The sequence below is a fragment of the Pelodiscus sinensis genome, chromosome 1, assembly GCF_049634645.1.
Source record: "Pelodiscus sinensis isolate JC-2024 chromosome 1, ASM4963464v1, whole genome shotgun sequence".
Lineage (NCBI taxonomy): Eukaryota > Metazoa > Chordata > Testudines > Trionychidae > Pelodiscus > Pelodiscus sinensis.
The window spans coordinates 187,980,062-188,004,443 of NC_134711.1; the positions used below are offsets into that span (position 1 = coordinate 187,980,062).

General features: G+C 40.1%; 1 protein-coding gene across 7 annotated transcripts in view; it reads right to left on the bottom strand.

The window, feature by feature from the left end:
• BRWD1 (bromodomain and WD repeat domain containing 1) overlaps window positions 1–24,382 on the bottom strand; it is a 134,626-nt gene that overhangs the window by 54,077 nt on the left and 56,167 nt on the right. For 5 of the 7 annotated variants that reach the window (XR_012898107.1, XR_012898106.1, XR_012898105.1 and 2 more), the window contains 9 exons: window positions 21,800–21,992; window positions 19,725–19,850; window positions 19,481–19,588; window positions 18,927–19,051; window positions 18,715–18,797; window positions 17,090–17,201; window positions 13,521–13,582; window positions 6,338–6,493; window positions 5,933–6,053 (listed from right to left, as the gene is read on the bottom strand). Coding sequence is in view for 3 of the 7 variants with exons in the window: in XM_075911992.1 (XP_075768107.1) it covers window positions 5,933–6,053; window positions 6,338–6,493; window positions 13,521–13,582; window positions 17,090–17,201; window positions 18,715–18,797; window positions 18,927–19,051; window positions 19,481–19,588; window positions 19,725–19,850; window positions 21,800–21,992 (1,086 nt within the window). In the remaining 4 variants the exon portion in view is untranslated. Of the gene's footprint in view, window positions 1–5,932; window positions 6,054–6,337; window positions 6,494–11,408; window positions 11,472–13,520; window positions 13,583–17,089; window positions 17,202–18,714; window positions 18,798–18,926; window positions 19,052–19,480; window positions 19,589–19,724; window positions 19,851–21,799; window positions 21,993–24,382 lie in introns of those variants that run through there. The other 2 variants (XM_075912002.1, XR_012898112.1) reach the window with 2 other exon arrangements.

Here is a 24,382-nt window from a genome sequence, read left to right on the forward strand (position 1 = left end):
GAAAGGAATGTTTGGTGTCAGATATTGACAAACACAAGTTGCCGTGTGCTGTAATCTGAATTTCTTATGGACTGCAACCGCACAAAGACCACATGGATTGCCCGGAAGGTGAAATGTACTGGGAGGAGGACTGGCACCGGGATTGAAACCTTGACCAGTGCTGAGACCAAGACCTGGACTAATGCAGAGAATGAGACCACCATCTAGAGTAGGACTAGCACCGTGAACATCATTGCAAAGGCCAGTGCCAAGACAATGCCCCACACACTCCAAAGAGTGGTGCCAAGGAAGTTGGAGATGCACTGAGGTATGGTGCCGGTCCAAAGAGCCATGCAGTGAAAAGCAGCACTGGAAAAAAGCCCAGTGCCTACAGGAGCTCCGGCTACACTGAACGGTGCTAAAGGAACGGGAGTCTGAGTTGCACTAGCATATCTGATGCTGTGACATCCCTCGGTGCTGGTCACTGAGGGAATGGTCTGATTGACAAGACAGCACTGAACCAGACCAAGACCAGTTCGCCACGGGAAGCTCTCGAGCAGTAACAGCTCTGAGAGAACGAGCTGTGAGTGTGATGCCATGAGTGCCCACCAAACATGAAGTAGGGAAGTAAAGATTTAACCAGTTAACCGGAAAGCCTCACCCACCACTTAAGGTTAACTGCCTGCCAGGGACAGAGGGTTGCTCCAGCCTGCAGAGGGATGTCAGAGCAGCCCCTGCCTGTGGCCCCCTCTACCCACAGTAGGCAGGGGCTGCAAGCCCTCCCCCACCACCCACTTTCCCTTTAATCAATTAACTGGTTAAATATATTAAATGGGATTTTACATCCCTAATGTGAAGGCGCTGGAGCAAGAGGACCCAGCATGGCCAGCTTTCCCCATGAAAGTTGGTGGGATGTGAGGCATCTCAATGAGGCCCTGGGCAGCCTTGAACATGTCCAGCATGAAAGAGAGGCCCACAGGCTCTGCCTCTGCTCTCAGAGAGTCCAAGATGATTGGGCTTGATACTTGACGTGAGACTGACACCTCCATACCGCAGGATCGAGTGCATCAGTACCCTCAGACGCAGAGACTGGAAGTGCTGATGGCTTGGCTACCTTAGTTGACTGTGCTAGGGAGCAAGATCAGCTCCAGGTTGAGGTCTTCAGGAACCACTGGTGCTGAGAGTCCTTTTTGGGCATCAGTACCGGGACCGAGGGCGAAGGGCTACAAACTGAACCACACCATGCCAGCTCCCATCTCTGTGGCCTTAAAGCAGATCCCATCAGGAGGTGCTTCAAGCCAAAGTCCTGCTCCTTTCTGGTATGAAGTTTGAAGGCCTTGCAGATCATGCACTTGTCCGCTTGATGAGCTTCCCCACCCAGCACCAAAGACATGAGTTGTGAGGATCACTCATCAGCAGAGAATTCAGGCAAGAATTGCATGGCTTGAAGCCCTCAGACTTTGGCTTGTCCCAGGTCTTTGGAGGGACACAGGAGAGAAGGGGAAACCCTTCTGTTATAATCTAACTGTTAACTATTGTTAAACTAACAATGTTAGGGATGAATGATGCTTGCAATGCAAGACAGCCAAAGATTCAATACCCTCACTTATGGTAAGAAAGAACTGAGGGGCAGTCCGGAGGGCAGGCTCATATATAAGGTGTTGCACTAGCATCACTCCAGCGACGGTCTACAGCTTACACAAAAGGTTGCAGCTAGGGTAAAATTTTCCAGCAGCCGTGCATACAGCACACACACACCTAACTGAAATTGATATGAGCAAGCATTCTTAGAAGAATCATTGTTCCAAAACTTGTCATGTAGAACTTAAGCTAAAAACTTTCTAAGAGTGCATAACTTTAAAAAGTTGTTCTGAGAATTAAAAGCTCATTAAGAAAGACTGTAAAAATGGACTGAATAAAAAAAATTAAAATTAAGAATTTTCTGGCTCTTTCGTGCCACAAGAACAAAGGCAATAAAGAAATGTTGCATGTTCATTAAACAGAATGCATATTCAGGTGCTCAAAGTATTACCTAAACCAAACCTGAAGGTATGAAGCCAATGAAAGAGTGAGAGCATCCAACCTGAATCTAAGCAAGCATGAATGAGGTGTATTTTCTTACAATTTCATAAAAGTAAGAAAAAAGGTATCAGATTCTGAAGTGAGCACTCACACCCCTTATATTCTGCTTAAACAGCAAACACTTAATAACTCATCCTGTCCACCTCTACAAGAAATAAGAAAAAGAAATGTCTCAAGAAGAAACCAACTCCAGGAAACTTCAACATGGATTTGTCAAAGGAAATTAAAGACACCATAAAGGCATTAGATCTAAAACTCCTGTAATGATTACCTACAATACTGTAATGTGGTTGTAACTTAAAATCCTGTTTCTCCTGTTAATCAAGTGATTAGACTCTGTATTCCTGAGAAGTAACCGATTTAAATATTTATTTAGGTTTCAAGGGCATAGTCTGTCAAATGCTTTCCATAGGAAAATATACAAAAGAGATTGTAATGGAACTAACCTGTTCATCATCTGTGATCAATCATTTGTGCTATTCTCTTCCTTTTTTTAATAATGAAACAGCCCTGGTTAATAACTAATGATTTTGCTAACCATTGTTAAAAAAAATCCCTGAGAGTCAATAGTGCAAACCAGAGTCCTGAGTTGGCAGTAAGAGAAACAGCAGGAGATGGCCTATTACTTCTTCTCTCTTAGCCACTGGCGTGCGTACGGGGTGTGCACAGGCACACCCTAATGTCTTAGGGTTGCGAGGTGTCTGGTTTTCTACCGGACAGTCCATTTTTTTGGGGCTCTGTCCGGTAAAAAAAAATCCAGAAATTCCGGACATGTGCAATGTCTGTTATTTTCTGGTTTTCCGACTGGGCACCCGGAAGCCTGGTGGGGGGAGCAGCTGGTAGACGGGGTGTGATCAGCGCTGGGAACCCTGGTTGCGTGTGAGGAGGAGGGGCAGCCCAGTCCATGCTCCTGCGCGCTAGTCAAGTGCATGGTGGAGCCGCAGCCAGACTGACTCATGCTTCGCCTGGACCGTGCGGGGGGCGAGAGCGCCGTGGGATCTGCACTGCCCAGGTCAGTCCCGCTCCCCCACAACTGAAATGCTCCTCCCCCCGACCCCTCCTGGCCGGCGGGTTGGCTCTCCTCCACTTCTCCTCCCGAACTCCCCCAGCCAGCCCCGCTGTACCCAACCCCTGCCCCCTCCGCCAGCTGGTTCCTCCTCTCGATCTCACCCAGTCAGCCCCCTCCTCCGGCCAGCCCCTCCCCACTCCCGCCCCATGAAGTGTGTCCAGTATGTTTTTTTTAAAACTACCTGGTAACCCTATAATGTCTCAAAAAAAGAGTGGCTTTGCATTTTAATTTAATCACATGATACGCTCTTTTAGTTTTAAAGTATGGATTGCTGTATTATGCAATAAGCGCTGAATTGCACATGTAAAAAACAAACTAAGCAGTACACTGTCCCATACTTACGTTTGTATTTTTAAGTAAAGTCTAGTTGTTAATTTTAAAAAAGTAAGTTTAGTTATGTTTTAGTTTCTTTAGTTTGTTTGACGAACATTCAATAAATGTTAACCTTTAAAAAAATCCCTGAGTACATACCCTAATGAAATGTGCTGTGCACGCTTATGCTCTCAACTAAATGTTTTTAGTAATTTTGAAAAATAAATTGTTGGCCATCAAGTAATTTTGAAGTACCCCTTTCAACATGAGATAGTAAGCTTTTTCCTCTCCGACCTCTTCAGTTTTGAGATGTTAATGCTAGTTAAGCATTTGAGATTCAGCATATTCCTGGACAAAGTGCATATTTTTCTGAGCACTCTCAACATACTGAAATGCTTTCATATTTCTCAACTATCAGACTACATAATCGTACACTGAATAAAACAGTTTAATGAGTCAGTTAAGTTGAAAAAACAGTAGTGCAGATAAAATTACATTAAAATAGTTAATTTCTATAAGAAGTTTGTGTATATTAGTTTCCTTATGAGTTAATTCTCAAAACCAACTACTTCTAGAGGCAAGATCCACAATGGCAGGATTTTTCCAATTATCCAAAATATTGACGAGTCAGAATAAGCATTCTGGCACCCCCAGGTTCTGAACCCTCACTTGCATAGGCACTACTACAGTGGCTCCCAACCTTTTTGAGCATAGGGACCCCTTTTCAATCTATTAAAATTTTATGGACCTTCAAACAATATAGCCGTGCCTGCATATCCCCTGCATATCCCACACTGCTTCTAGAGCCGCATCTCTCAGTCCGCTCAGGAAGCAGCATGGGCTGAGGGACTTGCTGGCTGCCAGCACAAAGCCTCTCCACTCCAATAGCTGGAAGCTGAGAGGCTCTGTGCTGGCAGCCAGTACGCCCCTTAGCCTATGCTGCTTCCCGAGCCACAGGAAGGAACATAGGTGGAAGGACATGCTTGCTGAGAGAGGATCTGTATATTTATTTTAATTTCTGATTTAAACTATCCATGGACCCTCTACAGTACCATTACAGCCCACCAGAGGTCCATGGACCACATGTTAGGAACCACTGCACTACTGTGTTCGGCCTGTGTTATCCTTTGGAGGTATGTAGTTTAAAAACAGCTATATGGGCTTGAAAACTAAACATAACTCATTTGAAAAGGATAAAAATCCTGTTAATTGATTCTGTATATTATATCAAATTCTATTTTGAGCAACACAGACCTGACACCTCTTCTGACAGAGTACTGAGAATATAAACATACAGAAAAAAGCACATATTTTGTTATCTTAGTCAATTTGACAGACAGAAAGACAAACAGAAAAATGCTATTAAAAAGGGGGGGGGGCAAAAATCAGCAGAAAAGAAAGAAAAAGAAAAAGTAGTCAAAATATAACCTCTTTACCACATTGTCTTAAGACACATATTTCCAATTGGGTTCTTCTCCACCTGCCTGCTAAGTTCACTTTTTGAACTAATCTCTTATATTTCTATCCTCCCTCTCATCATCATGGCCTAGGAGGAAGGAATATTGAATAAAAGTGTCCTCCTCTGCAAGGTTGAAGAAACTGCAGTCTCAAGTTATAAGCAAATGGAGGAGTCATGTACAGTGCTTAATTTTACCAAGGATTTATTAATCCTTTACTAAGGATTTCTATTCCAAATGCTTAGTTATTTATGAATGAAATTATAACACATTTACCACTTTATCCACAAATTTCAAAGCACTTCAGAAAAAGTGAATATTATCCTCATATTAACAGATGAGGAAACAAATGCAGAGATAAGGGCCTGATTTTCAGGAATGTTGGGCACCTATAACTCCATTTAAAATCAATGTGTACTGCAGGTATTCAGTATCTCTGAACCAGGCCCTATATATCATAACTAAAATACTCTCAACATTGTCAAACATGGAAATGCAACTTAGGCACCAGAGTCCCATTTTCAGAAATGACTCAGGTATAAAAGACTCTCATGAAACTCGGGCTCCTGAGTCACTTATATGCCAAAGTTACATATTCAGAAATTTACCTCAAATCTATGGCAAGCGCAGCACTTCAGAAACTCCGTTTGTTACCTTATTGCTAGTCTTAAAAAACAGTTCGCATATTCATTTATTCCAAAATAGTTCAACTATTTTGTTTATAAATTGTTTAGAAATAATTTAAACCAATGTTTGATAACTGTGATATCACTAGTTGAGAGAACAAAGAACTACTATGTTAATTTTTACAGTACCCATGTTACAGTACTAATCATTTTCCAGATAACTAAAATATTAACAGCTTTGCAGTCATGTAAAACTATTCATTTTCACAGTATTTACAAACAGAACATTGTGTGCCTTTGGGTGCATTTTCCAAAAATGTTTAGATCTTTGTAGCTCACTTAAAACTGGTGAAAACTTAGTTAAGATAATTAAGTTTTCCTCCTTTTTATTGCTATAGTAGACTAACCTGTAAAACCGGTTGATTAGTCTCATCCGAATAGTGCAAAGATCCGTTGGATAAGCTATCACTGTACAGTACTTTGGATATGTACTCAGATCAACTGGACCAGCAAAAGCTGCTGAAATGTCTGTCAAAAATAGTAATATTTCAATTAGGTGAACTAACAAATTCAAGGCACATATACATATGGATTTTCATATAAGTGCTACTGTTATACTATAACCACTGTTAACAGGTTATGTATAAACATATGAATCTGAATAGAAATGTGATAAAAGTTGCAAGGCAGGTTTAACACAATTACAGTACTTTATCACAAATCTTAAAAAAGGATCAGCACTATGTCTCATATCTATTTATAAAAAGTTTATTGCTAAGGAAACAAGGAACTGACTAATTCTGTGTTCTCACCGAGATTCAGCAGCTGATCAATGCCACCGATAATTCGTTCACACACTTCATCTCGAGATGTTTTCCCCCATTCTCCCTCTTGGGGTTTGTATAGTAGCTTCTCCATTTCTTCATAAGTTACAGAAACACTAGCTCCTAATTCCTCAGGTTGATCAACTACAGATTTATAGTTAAATGAGGAAGGTGAGGAAAAAAAGAACACAAACAAAAGAATAAATGAGAATTTAATAAGCTATGTGTGTGCCCAAATTTGATAATATGTAAAATCTTCCCTAATGTCATAAGATGAGGAGTCTGAAGTTTAGGAACACAAAATGTCTAATCTTTGTTGCAGAGGAGTTTTCAGAATGCCCTGCTATCTAAAAGTAGGAATGGCTAATTTTGCTTTTTAATTAAGGAAAAACTGTATACAAGCAGCTTTTAAAACTCCTTTAACAGATTGTGCCAGTTTAAACTTAGGCCTGATATGCACATATCAACAAGCAAAAGATAAGTATTTTTGACTACCAACAGTGTAAGCTGTAGTGTAGCCCTCATGCAGCTACACTATTTTTCGTAGAACAGCAAGGCTGAGTGTGTAAACAACTCACAATATGCAGGGTAATGCAACCTATTCCACAGAATAACAGAAAAAATAGCAGGTTTTTTGAATTATGTTATGTTCTACAATGAAACCCGTTTTAAATAACTGCTCAAAGGACAAGAACAACTCTGCTTGTGCTGCAGCAGAAACCAAAAAAGCTATTTAAATGTCTGCATGCTTAAAGAATAGAATGAAAAATACTGCATATTAGGATTTATATGTAAACGGTACATCACCTGAAATACCGTACCTACTTATATCTAAAGGAAATAAAGCAGGGTTTTTGCTACTAGCTTCTCTCATTCATTGATCAACAGATTAATGCCCCCTCCCTCCCACTGAAACTGGAGGTGGAAACTGAGGCTCCAGAACTGAGTGCAGACCTCCAGCTCAGGCCACTGGAAGAATTATTTCAAAATTGCAGAAAATACTCCCACAACCAATTATTAGCATGAAGACAAGCCAAATATACTGCCCACAGTGCAACTGTGTCTCATTCTGCCTTCAGAGAAAAAAATAAATGTTACAATTATAATCTGCTTTTTATTAGACTACCAGGGTAGGATGAGTTAGGAGAGAAGGCTTCCAGCAGTAAGATACTAAACTTTATGTTCTGCAGCACAGCTTCTCTCCTCATTCACCACTAATGTGAAATAGCAAGCAGTGAATAACTTAAGAGGGGGAAAGAAAGCAGCAGTTTTAAGTAAAGTAATAGAAATGGAAACATACCCACAAGTAAAATCACAGCTTTGTAATTTAAATAATTATTTAGGAACCAATCCAACAGCATCTTCCTACCAAAGGATGGCTCTACAGAAGAATGGACATCGACTTTTCAAATCTGCCTTATGCGTCTCACATACAATCCCCCTCACTACCCCCAATACCTTCAGGAAACCCGAAAGGAAAGCCTCGATCCCCCCTGCCCTCCACAAAGTCTCCAGACAGCAGCATTCCATGCAAAATTTTTACACCATGACCCCAGCAACTTTCTGAAGTTATGACAACTAGAAAGGTCTGCCACACTGACCTATGTCATTCCAATTAAACTAGATTCCCTAATGAGTCTCAGCTAGATAGCCTACTGTGAGTGTCTAAAAACACCATTAGGCTTGTACCGGATATGCTATGGTGCTTGGTCATAGGACTCTATTCAGCTACTATGGAGAACTTCTAAAGTACGTGAAACACTGCTACTTTGTATTATTTATGGGGCTGTCGACAGATCTCAGTTAAGTCACATGATTAACTAAAAAATTTAAATGTGACTAACCGCAATTTAAATCACACTTAAAAAAATATAGTTGGACCTCCCTGATCCGACACCTTCAGGACAGTGAGCCATCCTGAACGAGTGAGTTTACTAGACCAGAGGAGGTCCATGCCAGCCCCTCGGCAGCTGGTCTTTAGGCTCTTCAAGGGTGCTGCCAGACTCCTGGTCAGGCTACCTTGCTGACCACTGGCCCTGGCTCCCAGCCAATCCTGATGTTGACCTTGGCCCTTGGGCTCTGCTTCCGGCCCTGGCTTCACCTCCAGTCCAGCCCCACTCCCAGCCATTGGCCTGGCCCCTCTGCCTCCAGACTCCCAGCTGCTCCCCTCTTCGTTCTCCTCCCCCACCTCCCCACTCCCAGCTGCTGGCGTTCTTTGGTCCATCAACATCCATGGTAATGCTGGGTCATCGATATTGCTGGACCAAAAAAATTCAAGTGTATCAATCAAAATGCATTAAATATTTTGAATGCTTTTCTATATTTTCAAATACATTGATTTCACTTATTATACAAACCATACAGTGCTCATTTTATATTATTTTTATTACAAATATCTGCACTGTAAAAATAGTATTTTTCAATTAATCAAATACAGTAATGCAATTTCAACTGTAGAAGTTACAAATGTAGAAACATTTTTGTTCTATAACTGCACTCAAAAACAAAACAATGTCACACTTGAGAGCCTAAAAGTTCACTCAGTCCTACTTCTTAAGGCAATCACTTAGAGGAAAAAGAAGTTGCCAACTAATGGATTTCTTGCAACTTCTCACAGCTAGTACTAGCTACTGTCAGACAGGATACAGCACTCAATGGACCACTGATCCAATCCCTTATGACCAATGTTTATATTTTTGTTACACAGAGCTGGGTAAGTGAACTAAAATGTTAGGTACTCTAAGAAATGGAACTTTGCTCCCCAACCTATGAGTTTTTCTTCAATACTGAGTAAGCAAGAGTGCAGATTGGAATTTATGATAGCTTTCAGAATGTCTGTATTTAGGAACAGTAAAACTCCATTGGTCCGGCATCCAATGCTCCGGCACTCCCGATGGTCCAGCACCATCAGGAACCTAGAAGTGCTCCGGCTGACGGACAACTGGAGCTACTCTGTGCCCAGCTTCCCCGATTCAGCTGCTGCTGAAACTGACCAGCAGCTGAATCGGGGAAGCCGGGGGCAGAGCAGCTGCGGTGCTGCCGGGTTGGTCCCATAGCGCTGCCCCTCGGTGCTATCGGACCAACCCGGCAGCACCCCAGCTGCTCTGCCCCAGGTGTCCCCGATTCAGCCGCTGCTGAAACTGACAAGTAGCAGCTGAATCGGGGACGCCTGGGGCAGAGCCCGACTATAGGAGGGGGGGGGGGCTATAAGGGGTCTGGGGTGGCATCCGCCCCACCCCACCCCAGGCTCCTCATAGCCCCCCCTTCCAATCCGGCATATCTGATAATCCGGCACCCCGAGTCCTAAAGGTGCCAGATTATCGGACGTTTACTGTACCAAGAAACTGAGATCTGAGTATGATCAGAATATCTAATTTTGTATTCTACCAGGTGCATGCTTCCATGATAATGAATTTCTGGAGACTCATTTTAAGAAGTATCAGTAGGGTAGCTGTGTTAGTCTGAATCTGCATAAACAACGAGAAGTCCTATGGCACAACGGCATTTGCTCCAACCCCGCAGACAGAGGCAAACACCTACAAGATCTTCACCAAGCATTCTTAAAACTACAATACCTGCCCAAGGAAGGTGAGGAAACAGATTGACAGAGCCAGATGTTAGGCCCAACAGAGAAAACAACAGAATACTACTGGCCATCATCTACAGTCCCCAGCTAAAACCTCATTCTTACAGACCCTGGGAGACAAGCCAGTGCTCACTCAGATAGCCTGCCAACCTGAAGCAAATTCTCAACAGCAACTATAAACCACACCACAGTAACTCAACTCAGGAACCAATCCCTGCCACAAACCTCAGTGCCAACTCTGCCCTCATATCTACACCAGACACACCATCACAGGACCTAACCACATTAGCTACACCATCATGGGCTCATTCACCTGCAAATGTAATATATGCCATCATGTGCCAGCAATGCCCCTCTGCCACATACATTGGCCAAACTCAACAGTCCCTACGTAAAAGAATAAACGGACACAATCAGATATCAGGAATGGTAACATACAAAAACCTGTTGGAGAACACTTCAATCTCTCTGGACACACAGTAGCAGATTTAAAAGAAGCCATCCTGCCAAAAAAAAACAAACACCACCACCACACACAGACTTCAAAGAGAAACTGCAGAGCTACAATTCATTTGCAAATTTGACACTACCAGTTCAGGATTAAACAAAGACTGTGAATGGCTAGCCAACTACAAAAGTAGTTTCTCCTCTCCACATTAGCTGCTAGAAGTAGTGGGCCTCATTCTCCCTGACTGAATTTACCTCGTTATCTCTAGCCTTACTTTTGATTGGTACTTTTTTCATATGCTTGTATATTTATACCTGCCTTTGGAATTTCCACTACATGTATCTGACGAAGTGGGCCTTTGCCCACGAATGCTTGTTAGTCTATAAATCTGTTAGTCTATAAGGTGCCACAGGACTTCTCGTATTTTAAGAGATTACACTCAAAGGAAAAGACTGACACATGACATCAGCAATCCAAGCCATAAATGGGTACTAATGATTACCACCAAACTGGTCTTGATTCCTAGATGAACAAGTTCTTAATACTGAGTCCAAAATGTTCTTGATTTAGAATTGATCCACCAGAACTCTTTCCCACAGCTGGCTTATCATGAACTGATCTGCTGCCCTAAACAAGGCCTTGATTACTATTTGAACAGACACACGAGCAACATGCAATCTAAGACATACCATGACCATCTGAAGACACCGAATACTGTGAACAAGCAGGGCATATACAGATTCTGCAGAATGGTTGTCTCATGAGAATCACCATTTAGATTTAGCCCCTTGTTTATAGCACACTTCTGTTATTGCCTGCAGGGATGCACCCCAATGGCAGATCCAGGTGACTGAAATTGTAATGCTGTCTATCCAATCCAGGAGAGGATAAGGAAGACAGATTATATGAAGTTACAAATGGAAGAAACTGAACCACCAACTTGTTCTGCTGCCAAAGACAAAAATCTATTGTCCTGATCTGGAGCAAGGTGTTCAGTTCTAGAACCTCCAGAAAAAATTATCTACCTCTGAATACCATTGGTGGAGGATAAATCCATTAATGATGCATGAATGAGGATAGAAGCTGTGCTGCAAAAAAGAAGAGTTGTGGACAAATTAGCCTACTGTCGTAACAAATTAGAAGCATGGAAAAATTAACCACAGAATAGCTTTTGAAAACCTATAGACTGCTTAGTTTACAGAAGAGTGTATAAAACAATGAATGGTATAGAAGGCAAATTAAGCACCCCCTATTACAGAGCTAACATGTGGAACTTATCCCAAGATATCGCTCAGGTCATGAGTTTAGACAACTTTGAAATAGGATTAGTCAGCCAAATGGCTGCTGAGAATATCCATAACTATACTATATAGGAATAGGAAAACTTCAAGGAGCTAATTCCTTCCTAAGTGGAATACCTTGAATTTGTCCTTGCTGAATTTCATTCTATTTAGCTCAGACCATTTCCCCGTTTGTCTAGATCATTCTGAATTATAATCCTATCCTCCAAAGCATTTGTAACTCCTCCCATCTTGGTATGATCTGCAAACTTAATGAGTATTCTTGATGCCATTTTCTAAATCACTGAAGATACTAAACAAAATCAGACCAAGAATTAACCCTCTGATAAACCCCATGCATTATGTCCTTCCAGCATGATGGTAAAAAACCAATAACTACTCTCTGGGAATGGTTATCCAACCAGTTATGCACCTACCTTACAGTAGCTCCACCTATGTTGTATTTCCCTAGTTTATTAATGAGAAGGTCGGTCATGGGAGATTCTATCAAATGCTTTACTCAAGTCTACATTTACCACATCTTCTACTTCCCCCTTAACCACAAGACTGGTTATCCTATCAGGCTGGCCTGTCATGATCTGTTCTTTACAAATCCATGCTGACTGTTACTTATCGCTTTATCTTCTAGATGTTTGCAAATTGATTCCTTAATCATATGCTCCATTATCTCTCCTGTTATAAGCAAACTGGTCTGTACTTCCCTGAGTTGTCCTTATTTCCTTTTTTATAGATGAGCGCTATATTGCCCTTTTCCAGTCTTCTGGAATCTCTCCCATATTCCCTGACTTTTCAAAGATAACTACTAATGGCATAGATATCTCTTCAGCCTTGAGTATTTGAGGATACATTTAATCAATTCCTGGTAACCAAAAGTCATCTAACTTGTCTAAATAATTTTTAAGTTTTCTTTTACTATTTTAGCTTCTATCCCTACCCCATTTTCACTGGCATTCACTATGTTAGGTACATATATATTAGGCACGTATCAGCCTGAGTCACGTGGTTATCATTAATGCAGGAATCTTATCATAAGCCAAAAACCTGAGAATTTTTTAAATGTCAACCTTAATTATTTGAACACTCCTATAAAGAAAGTAGAAAGAAATCAGGGCTCTGATTTCAGAGCAATTAAGCAACAGAACAATTTACCATGGGTTGTGGTGGATTCTCTATAGCTGATGATTGTAAAATCAAGCCTGCATGTTTCTTCTAAAAGATACACTCTGGGAACTATTGGGAGGAATTTTTATGGCCTATGTTATGGAGGAGTTCAAACTAGATTATCACAATGGTCCTTTCTGGCTATGGAATCTATGAATTACAACAAAAGTTACAAAGGCTCCTTTGCAGAAAAGTGACAGCCAGAGGATTCCCATTGCTCTTCCTCCCCATTTGTTTTTAAAATAGAATATATACAGTTTGTGATCTACATACTTCAGTGACTTCCCTTCTTCAGCAGTGATTTTGAAGGCTACTGGGGGGGGGGGGGGGAGATATTAGGGAAAAGACATATGCTAATTTTAGACTGATATCCAGATTAAAAAATTTTACAATGAAAACAAAATTTCCTCCTTCCATTTTCCTTCTCTCAAAGCCACTTTTAATGGAAATTATCAGATCCTTAACTATAACAGAATACCTATGCCATTATATCAGTTCTACCCTTAAGAAGTATGAAAAATGGTAGTGTCTTACAATAATAAAAGTAAGCTATGATCAGGTGTTATGGTAACAGGAGCCATATAAGAAAATATCGAGACTAGCATTATCACTTGCACAAAAATTATTTTAGAGACAGACACGGGGATTAAAGGTTTTTAATTCATTTTCACATACCATTATCAGAAATTGGTTCCATGTCCCATGGACTGAGTTTTTCAATTTCACCATTATCCCATCTGTTTAAACAAGAAGCAAATTAACAAATGTAAATAAAACAAATGTAAGGTATTTTTCCTTTTATTTTCAACAATGAAATCTGAAGTACCAAGGTACAGGAAGGAGGGAGTAAATCAAGCTCTCTTGGAGTCAATGTTACTGCAAATGTAGCTTGTTTTAAAAGCTTTAAATTAAAACAGCACTTTTACTCTCTAGGCAATGCTTAACTGATGTCCTATTATATTAATGGAAATACAAAGAAAAAGGAAAATGTGTCTAAGTTACAGACCAAGAACATAACAAAAAGACAAAAACACTTAGTTTGAAGCTTAAGTCAGAAAGTTTCATAAGGTATTTAAAGTAAATAAATGTGAGCACTCAAATACTGGACACAGTTTGAAGGAAAATTTGCAAGAGCTTTACTAAAAATTTAAAATTCTGATTCAGTGAAGAGAATAATGATCAGCTTAGCTACTTTTACAACATTTATACAGCACCATACATTCACACAGCACTTTACAAAATAGATCATCTCTACGTTGCTACAAAGTTTACAGTCTAAATAAGACAAGACAAACAAGATTAAGGCACTAGTGTATGAGAAGGCCAATGCAAATATTCCTGTCAATGGAAAAGGATTATTTTAAGAAAGTGAATTTGGAAGAAGAAATGGGATGTTTGCTGGGGTATATACTAGTAGGCACAAAGTAAAGGGGGGGGGGGGAGAAATAAAGTGATAGGATTGGAGTCAAGGAGGGAGAAGGAAGCAATAGAGTGGTTCATATCTAATATATTTACTTTGATAACCATGAGAGATTTATTTAAATTCCTGAAGATTATATATATCTATATCTATTTTATGCCTTGATTAGCAGTGAAATAGATAAATATTGACATTTAAATTACCATAATTGGGTGTTGTAACTGACACGTCTACAGCAGAGCAAGGCAATATACACTTCTCAATTATTTTAAGGTATCTACAGACTGAGGCAGCATCTTATACTGGTTTAGAACCCCTAGTATGGATGAGGGATGTGAAAGTGTAAACCAAGGGTGAGCAAGAGAGCCCCCATGTGGCCCACCAAATGGATTGATCCGTCCCGTGAGTCCCCTGCTGCTCCCTCATCCCCAGAACAATCAGGGCATGGGAACAGGGGAGCGCTTGAATTCTCCTCCCCAACCAGGGACTTAAGAGTGTACCTCCCTCTGAACAGCAGGCGGTTCAGTCTAAACGCCACACACCCCTTAGATCAGGGAGAGAGACACTTCGTGCGCTCCCCTACCCCCAGGCCTTGGATTGACCTGGGGGCGAGAGGAGTGTGCAAAGTCTCTTTCCACTGCCAGGGGTGCAGGCGCCTAGAGGGAACAGCCAGCTGTTCAGAACAGCTGGTAAGTCTCTCAGGCAAAAGGACAGAGCACAAAAATTGCACACACTCCCCCACCCCCCAGGCCAATCAGGGTTTGTGGGCAGGAGAGCACAGAAGTGTTCCCGCCTTACCCCTTCCATGGTGGTCAGAGGCCACTTCAAAAATTTGTGAAGTGGCCCCTCTTTAAAATTATTGCCCACCCCTGGTGTACACAGTTAATCGATGAGCCTTGGTTCATTGGTTAACCTTCTCAGTTACACGTAGGCGCCCAGTGTGAGTGGGGAGCCATCTATACACCTCTCCCCCGTGCTGCTGCCTCTGTATCAGAGGCAGAGGTGGGATGGAGGAGAAGTTCGGAACTTGTGCTTGTGGATAATGTTCTCTCTAAGCTGTGTGGAGGCACGGCCCTGCAACTGCTTAATGAGCCCCACCCAGCCAGGGTCTCAAGACTTGAGCACAGAACTGCCTGGCTGGGGGAAGTGCACTTCTCCCTCAGCAACCGCAGCAGCTCCCAGGTTAGGGCAGAGCAGCGAGTCTGTCATACCGAGTAAGAGACCGAAAAGCAGCTCCTTGCGCTTGTCTTTCCCAAGAACATAAACTATTGCAATGATACAGGAGGCTGACTAACACGTGACAAACAAACATATTTTGGATTTTAAATTATAAGGGAATAAATAATTCAAGTTAAATGTGCTTGGTTTCCAAAAATATTTTATTTCTGTATCTGACACTCAGTGGCTTTGCACGCTGCATACCATTTTAGATTTTAAAACTAACTTTAAAAATGTATGAACATATCTTAGTCAATTTTGTTCTGGATCCAATATTGACATGTACATGTAATGTAGGGATGTAAAAAATCATTTATAAAGGTAACCAGATAACTGCTAAAAATCCTGACTATTACACATACTGCGGGCTCTGCAGGATCTCTTACTTTTATACTACAGACTGGGGTGACAGCTGGCCTCCTGGGAGCAGGGCTGGCAGGGGCTGCAGCCTCTGTCCCCAAGAAGCCATTGTGTAGCCGTAACGGAAACTAATAAGCTCATGCTTATTAGTCTATAAAGTGCTACCAGACCATTTGTTGATTATAATTTAAACAGTGACATTCTTAATGTAAAGCCAGCGAGACCTGTACAGAATACAGAAATTAAGCATTTCCATGCCCCAGTACAAACCCACCAATCTACAATATATTTGAGAGAGTTTGGTCGGTCTGTTCAAGAACTCCTAAATAGTAAGAGCTAGAACCAACAAATTGGGTATGCAGTTTCCTGTTGTCATAATGTAAACCAAAGGAGGTTTACCAAACGGTTCTGCCAGGAAATCAGGAGGTGCCCAGAATGGGATTGCTTCTCATAAAACCACACAGAGAGGAGACAATCACTAAGTGTGAAAGGGGCTGGCAGGGAGGTGTGCCCCGCATACCAATTATGAATCCAAGACAGCTCCAGCCCCAAGCCTTCCACTTCACAGGCTCCCTTTAGGGAAGGCAAGAGGGTGGGGACTGAAGCTTCTACCTCCCCAAGTCTTATGGGGGGAGGTTGCTAGCTTTTTGCAACATTCTGGCTAGGGAGTTCAGGGGGTAGGCGAACCTACAACTGCCCCAGCTGAGGGAATGCATCCTTTTCCTGGCTGTGCCTGTTGGGGTAGTCCTCTTTCCCTGGTGCAACCTGCACACTGAATCCCTTATCCCCAACAATAATTTAAATGATGCACGTACATTTTCATTTTATTTTCCAAAAAAACCTAAATTAGTTGAAGGACCCAAGCAACGGCAGGTAAATATTTTAGTATTAAAATATAAAATAATTAATTTCCATTGTGTGTGTTGGCATTACTGAAGCTCTATGGTTTTGACTTTCTTTTTAGAAGATCTCTGTTGATTGGTCCATGAAGATTCAATAACTCATAATACGCAAGTCATAGAAAATACAGAATACAATTTGTGTTAAGCAAGTTATTATTCATGAAAAAGTTACTGCTTTTTGGCAACGTTCACACAGTGCTTAAGATATGGTTTGCTAATGGTGCTTTATATTTTCAACCAATAACATATTTTGAACATTTTGTGCACTATTACACGCACTGTCCACCTACACAAACCATGATATACACTATGTAAATAAACATTTAAAAACTCTCTGTACTTACTTAACACTGTAACACTGAAAGTGACTATCTGGATACTGTGGCTGATATGGCTCTTGACCCAAAACTGTTCCAAACCACCAAGCATCATCAATAATGGATCGGAATCTATCAGCTGTAAGAGAAAGAACTATTTCTGATAGATATTCTGGTAAACAAAAGTTTTTAAACCATTTTTTTGTGAGGATGGAATTACTGTGGAAAAAACTAATGAACTGACTCAGACTCATAGACTTTAAAGGTCAGAAGGGACCATCCTGATGATCTAGTCTGACCTCCAATATTGCATTTTGGTTTAAAATTATAACTATCTACTTAGAAAAAGGCATTAGATAAAAGAAAAAGAACCTACTACACAAAGTAATGTACATTATTCACAGAAAGTACTAAAATCCAAACATTCACTAACATACAAATAATGTGTCAATTTATGTTCCACTGTAAAACACATGCATTGCTAAAGGTGCTAAATACAATATATAAATACTTGTATGACTTCAACCACAATGAGACAAAGGCCTGGAAAAACAAAACAAAACAGATAAGCTTTAAAAGAGTGAATTGAAGGCCAGACCCTGGCTCTAGCTTACTAAGAGGCAATGAACTCCATTTCCTAGTCCAGGTCTCTCCATCTAGGGATGTTAAATATTGATTAATTGAATAGTTGAGCAACCTCCTTAATTCTTATTGGTTAGTTGACTATTTTATAGTCCCCGGGGCAGAGCCGGCAGCCAGTGCACTCGGGCCCCACTCCCGAGGAGCCCCCTGCCACTCCGCGCTTCTGCCACTATCAGAGGCAGCAGCGCGGGGTACCAGACAAGAGCTTGTACACAAGGGGAGCCAGTTTAAAAACCAGCTCCCCTTGCAGACCAACTGCTTGTAGCCCTGTGCTGCTGCCTCTGATAAAGGGGCAGCAGCATAGGGTGGCAGCAGCCCGTCTGAGCTCCCAGACTCAGCACGAGCTGGAAAGGAGCCGGCTGTCCGCCCACCGGGCTCCTAACATATTTTAAATGCAGAGATTCAGTAGGGGTAGGTTCCAGACCTGTTGCACGTCAGCACTGAGCCAGGCTGTTCAGGTCAGCCTGCTAAAAAATTTACTGGCAGGGGATGAGGGAGGAAAATGAGTGTACAGCCTCTTCCCAACTTACGAACCAGTTACAGACCAAGCAATTGGTCGTAACTCAGTTTGTTGGTAAGTCAGACCCCATAGAGTTACATGCGACCGCTCCGTTCGTAAGCGTGGATCGCGTTCATAACTCAGGGTTCGCCATTTATGACAGCTTTGGTCGTAACTGCGAAAGGTTGTAAGTCGACCGTTCACAACTCGGGGACCGGTTGTAGTCTATAGCATTAACCTGTAAGATTTTGCTGATCAGTTAATCAACTGCATTGATGCCCCACTAGCTCCATCAATGGATAACTTGAGTAATCAGATGTTCAAATCTCTAGAAACTGTTTGCAAAAGGATCTCAATTGACCGTAAGTGTAACAATGTACTCAAGCTGCACAGAGCCTTTTAAATCAATGTCAACACAACAAATTATACATACCAGTCTCAGAAGCTAACTACTATGGAAAATGTTTGTACTCAAACTATATTGCCAGACATTTAGAAAGTGAAGACTTACAAGACTGCCAATTCCTTTGTCGTGCTTCATCATAAAACTGACGCAATACAAGAAAGTCAATGACATCTGGCATATCATGGTATCTAGATTAAAAAATAAAATTAGCTTTCATTTGAGTGCCATACTATGTTATGCTGTTGCTTAGATGGGAAAAAAGAGTAGCTTTCAAAGAATTATGTTATCTAGCATATTCATTCAGTAAAGAAACATACTTCAGAGAAAATGATTTGTCTGAAATTTTTCCAGTGGCATGGTCTATGAAGGCAAGCTTCAGGCAACACAACGTAGGAGGACCGACTTCGTATCGTATCCCAACAATTTTTACCAATTCTTGATCCTGTAGCGAATAAAAAAAATGAAAACAATACATTCCATTAAGCTTCCGCCTTATACTAAATCTCTAGTTTAGCTTCATTACACAATATCTGAACAGTTTTAGCACTCAAAAAGCAAATATATTGTAAAATACTGTACATGAGGTTTTACTGGGAGACAACCAAATTCTTTTAGAAAGTCTGTACCCTTTTATTAAACAAGATTTATATTTTAATTGTAGTGAAGTCTAGGCTTCCCATGGGAAGTATTGAAGGTTTCTTAGATAACTGAAGAAATCTTTCTTCCTCCTTTACCACAGGAAAACATTAATGGAAAGTTACACAAAAGTCCTCACTAGTTATATTTATACAAATAATCTATAATGCTAATATAAACTGTTAGTTAGATATTATCAGTACTGAAACATGTAACAACTTCAGTATACTCTTACCCTAAGGACCATTTTTCTCCATGGCTCCTTGTGGGGGTTTAGTTCATAAATATTATTTTTTCGGACTGCTTCAATATAAGCTTCATGACCTTGTCGAAAATATATTACCTGTAAAATAAAAATCCACTCAACAATTATATACTTAAGAAAATACGGTACATATTTTTGTATATTTAGAGCCAGTTCCTATGTTAACTTTTAGATAAGATAAAATTTTATAGCACTTTTTGATAAAAGCTCTCACCTCATCACCCATTTGAGGAACAAAAGGAGATTTTCGAAGTGCTGTGTCAGTTATCCAAACAGGAGGATGGTAGTCATATAACACGTCTTGGTTTACTGACTGTGTGGGAGTACTAGTCTGCACAGTCTAATAAACAGGATAGTTATATGTTAGAAATTATATGCTTCATACAATGTCATGAAAACTGGTTATCCAAGAATTTCTTCAGAAGTTTACACAAGTTAATACCATGAAATTATATCATTAAGCTCTATTAAAGATCTTTAGACCAAAAATCTCCTGAAGACCACATTTTTGTACTCAAGTTTTGGTATTCGGGTTCTTCTTATATCTGCAGTTCTTCCATTGTTGTCAATATTTGCAGTTCTTCCATTGTTGTCAATATGTATGTCAACTATAAAGTATTCTGCTCCCATAATCTTGTAGTTCTCTCAGAGCTTCACAGTAGTTCTTAATGTGACTGTCAAAAGACTTGTCTAATTTTTGAAACTGCTGTTCCAATGTTCTCTAACTGGAAATTACATATTGATTGAGGTATGTGTGCCAGTTTATTAAACAGACTATTTAAATGTGTACAAAGTGTTGTTTAAAGCAAAGGAATTCCAAATGATTATACATCTGCTACTTCAAGAGTAACACTCAGAATCAAAGGTGATTATGTAATCAAAATAATTATTTGAGAATAATAGACAAATACAGACCATCACACATTTCGTACTGTATGCTGACATGCATTTGAAAAGCACTATGTTTTATCACCACTCCCCTGGCTGCAAGAGAGTTGCAGAATTACTTGAAGCATTTAAAGATTCTAGTTCTCCATATTATTACAGAATGCTATTTTCTACACATTTAAAATTTACCAAGGCACTGAGAATAAAATTCCCCACTGTGCAGACAGCCAGCACAAGGCCTATACACCATTTAATCCTGGGGGAATTCTGAAACAGTTACATTTGAAACCACAGTATAATTGCAGAATTCTCCCAGGACTAACCATTTAATACCTGTGCTGTTTGAAAGACTTAGGTTATTTAAATTAATGATGTCCAACCATTAAGTAATAGGGCTGAGGTTCTAGCCAATTATTTTCTCATCCATAAACAACCCATCTCATGTTTAACTAGGAGAAATGTGATTTCATTTTGTATGCAAAATTTGCCCTGGCTAGTATAAGCCTGCTGCTCCAGCACATTCTATGTGAGGCATAGCTTGAAAAGATTCAGAAAGTGAAGCTGGTGCAGAATGCAACTACTTGTCTATTAAATAGCACAGATAAGAACTGATGCAATATGCTATCTGCCATTATTGGATGCGAATGAGTTTCCAGACAGTTTAAAATGAGGGTTTTAAATAATAAAGCTTTAAATAGTTAGTAAACTGGTTACTGGGGAAAATAACTGTTTTATAACATAATACTAACACAACTGTAATCAGTGGAGATGCCAGAGTTGAAATCCAATCAATTTAAAATAAAGACATTTTGTAGAAGAACCAAGTTACCAAATCTAGATTTGCTGGCCTTCTAGACATCTGACTTTTCAAATGGGCACTGAGGAACAGGGACATCTGACTTATGAGTGGACCAGCTGGATACAGAAAGGTTTGTCTTGCCGAAATTAAATGTCAGTTTAATTTGTTTTAGATATTTTTGTATCTGTTTTAAAATTCAAAAAGTCACCACAAGTACTTTAAAATCTAAACAAATAAACCTGTAAAAAAGGCTTTTGCATTCAAAGCTGCTGTAAAAAAGTGGTAAAGGTTAAGAAAAAAACCCACTTGTTCGGGACCGCCTATGTTACTTGTTAACTGATGTAAGTAACTTCTTGTAAAATAAAGTACATAAAAGTTACACAATGTAATGTTGCTGGGAGAAGGAAATTTTTGAAAAAGGGGAAAGGGCCCAAGATTAACTTTAAGTTTTACAAACACTTTTAGTAACATCACAAATACCTCTGCCTAATATTGAGGTAACGAATACAAACCACAAACTTCAAGGAACAAGAGATTTAAAATGCAAAAAGAGTTATCTATGAAAAAATTAAGTGAATATAAAGAATTAACTGTAATACCACCTCTTCCTGCTTTTTTGGTTTGGGTTTTTTCCTTCTCCTCCTCCTCCTCTTTGGAGGAGAAGATTTCTCTGCTGATATTTCATCTTCTGAAGTGCTACAATATCGGATAGCTTTGCGTCGAGATGTTCGTACAGGAGGCTGGAGATTTATCCCTGCATCAGCTATCCAGTCAGAATATCTACTTGAAGAGTCACTAATCATGGAAAAAATAACAGAATTTAGATAGTCAAACAGCTGACAACTAATTACATGAATACCGTTAAATGAATATAGCAATCTAACACTAGAGGAAGATTTAATTGCTGCAATTCCTTTCAAAAGAACTTCTAATTTCTTTACTCTAGCTAACATTTTAACTGACTACACTAATTTTTCAGTCACTAGCATGCAATTATGACTTTTTTGTCCTTGCTGAATTCTGCACAACATTTCCTGTGTTCCTTCATGGTATTTCAGAAGCAGGATTCCAACTAATAGGAACATCCTGCCTACTCACAGGCAAAAGAAGGCATTTCCTTTCAGACATCTCTTATTTCATTGAGGGTTTTAAAAACAAAACACTTTCCTTTTCTAAAAGACAGTCTAACTTCTTGTTAAGACAGGTTTCCAACAAAAACAGCCGTAACTCAGCAAGGACATCATGGAGGATGAAACCCCTTTAAAAACACGGTTGATTTAACAAAGTTTGAGAATCAGACTATGGCATACTAATATATATATATATATATATATATATATATATATATTAGTATGCCATAGTCTGATTCTCAAACTTTGTTAAATCAACCGTGTTTTTAAAGGGGTTTCATCCTCCATGATATATATATATAAACCACCAGAGATTTACGAGCTGTTGCTCAAGGCCTTTTTTTGGGGGGGGTGGGGGGAGAGGAATGTACATGCTTTATAGAAATGATGGTATTTTTTTAAAAGAATGTTATTTTTCTAAAGTTAATTTTAGTAACAAATTTTAAATGGGAATTCCATTATGTTTATTTTTTCTTCGTTCACACAAACTCTTCTTTGCTGTGTTTTAACAAAAAAGGGCTATAATCAATTTAGTTTCCAATAATATTGTTTTCTGGTTTTCAAACTTTAAACATTGATTTAGTGTTGCCAAAACAGAGCACTACTCCAAATTTCTCCATTTTATCTTTTTTTGTAAGGTTTATTATTGAGAAGCAATCCTATTCCAGGTTCATCATATGTTTCTGACTCATCTTGGTTCAGTCCCTTTCAACATTTGTTATGTCAACTTTGAGGAAGCTGTATACTGAATTTGGTGATGTAGCCTATGCTCTCTCATATGCTGTTTTCATGCAAGACACTCATCTAACAATGGTCTGTTAGAAAGCTTATCCTTTCATGCGATGCATATGTGATACGAACACGAGAGAAATCCTGGACAGAACTGAACAGTTTCAGATGGACGGCTTAGCATCTAACATCAAGAGTTATGGAGGTGTCGCTCCTCTGTGGAAGAATGCAACTTAAGGAAAAATACAAGAAGTTACATCACTTGGTTTAAATGAAACAGATCAACTTGGATACAAACTGCAGGTGCTGTTGAAGCAAAACCTTGTCCCTGAAGAACTGTATGTAAGAAGGCGCAGCCATCAGGGCCTGCAACTAACATGCCCCCCCGAAAGAGATAATGGCTATTGAGAATGCAGTTTTCTGACACAGAACAGGCTTCAGACAGGAAGCAGGGGCTTGAATGAGTGGTTCTAATTAAACAAAATACAGGACTATGCAGCACTTTAAAGACTAACAAGATGGTTTATTAGATGATGAGCTTTCGTGGGCCAGACCCACTTCCTCAGATCCAAAAAAAAAAAAATTTTTTTTTATCATTATCTAATAAACCATCTTGTTAGTCTTTAAAGTACTACATAGTCCTGTATTTTGTTTCAGCTACACCAGACTAACACGGCTACATTTCTATATCTGGTTCTAATGAGGCCTCCAAACTGTATTCAGGTCCCATAAAGGCCGAGGAGCCCTTTTAGAGATCCTGTCGCCATGGCACAGGAGAAACCCAATTTCCTTTGGATAAGTGGATGAAACACTGTTATTGCTGCTAAGTGCAGTCTCAGTTGCTAAGCCCAATCCCTGGAAGTGTAACAGGTACTCAAAGATGGAAGCTTCTGCTGGATGGGTCCCTGGGGCCAAGGATGACAAAGAAAGCCTCTTCCACTTTGCCAATTATGGTGTTCTAGTAGAAAGCTTCCTACTATTGGTCCTGCTGGATGGCGTCCAAATGACATCCTTCCTCTTCATTCAGCCATGCCATAAGGCATAAGGAGCTGATCACTGAATGCAGGATACATTTGTGGTCCTATGTGAGGAGGCTAGGAAAAAAAGCAAGCAACCCAGGAGGCTGAAATGACAGAGTGAGGAGATCTGATACCAATGCTGCCTCAATTAGACCAAAGCAATGAGGATCTTGTCTTTCAGCTTGGTGATGACTTTTGGAAGGACTGAAATAGGAGATGAAGACGACAGCAGTGTGTACTTCAAGCTGCAGTGGAAAGTATCAGAGAGGGAACCCATGCTGAATCCCTTTTGAAAGCAGCATAGGCA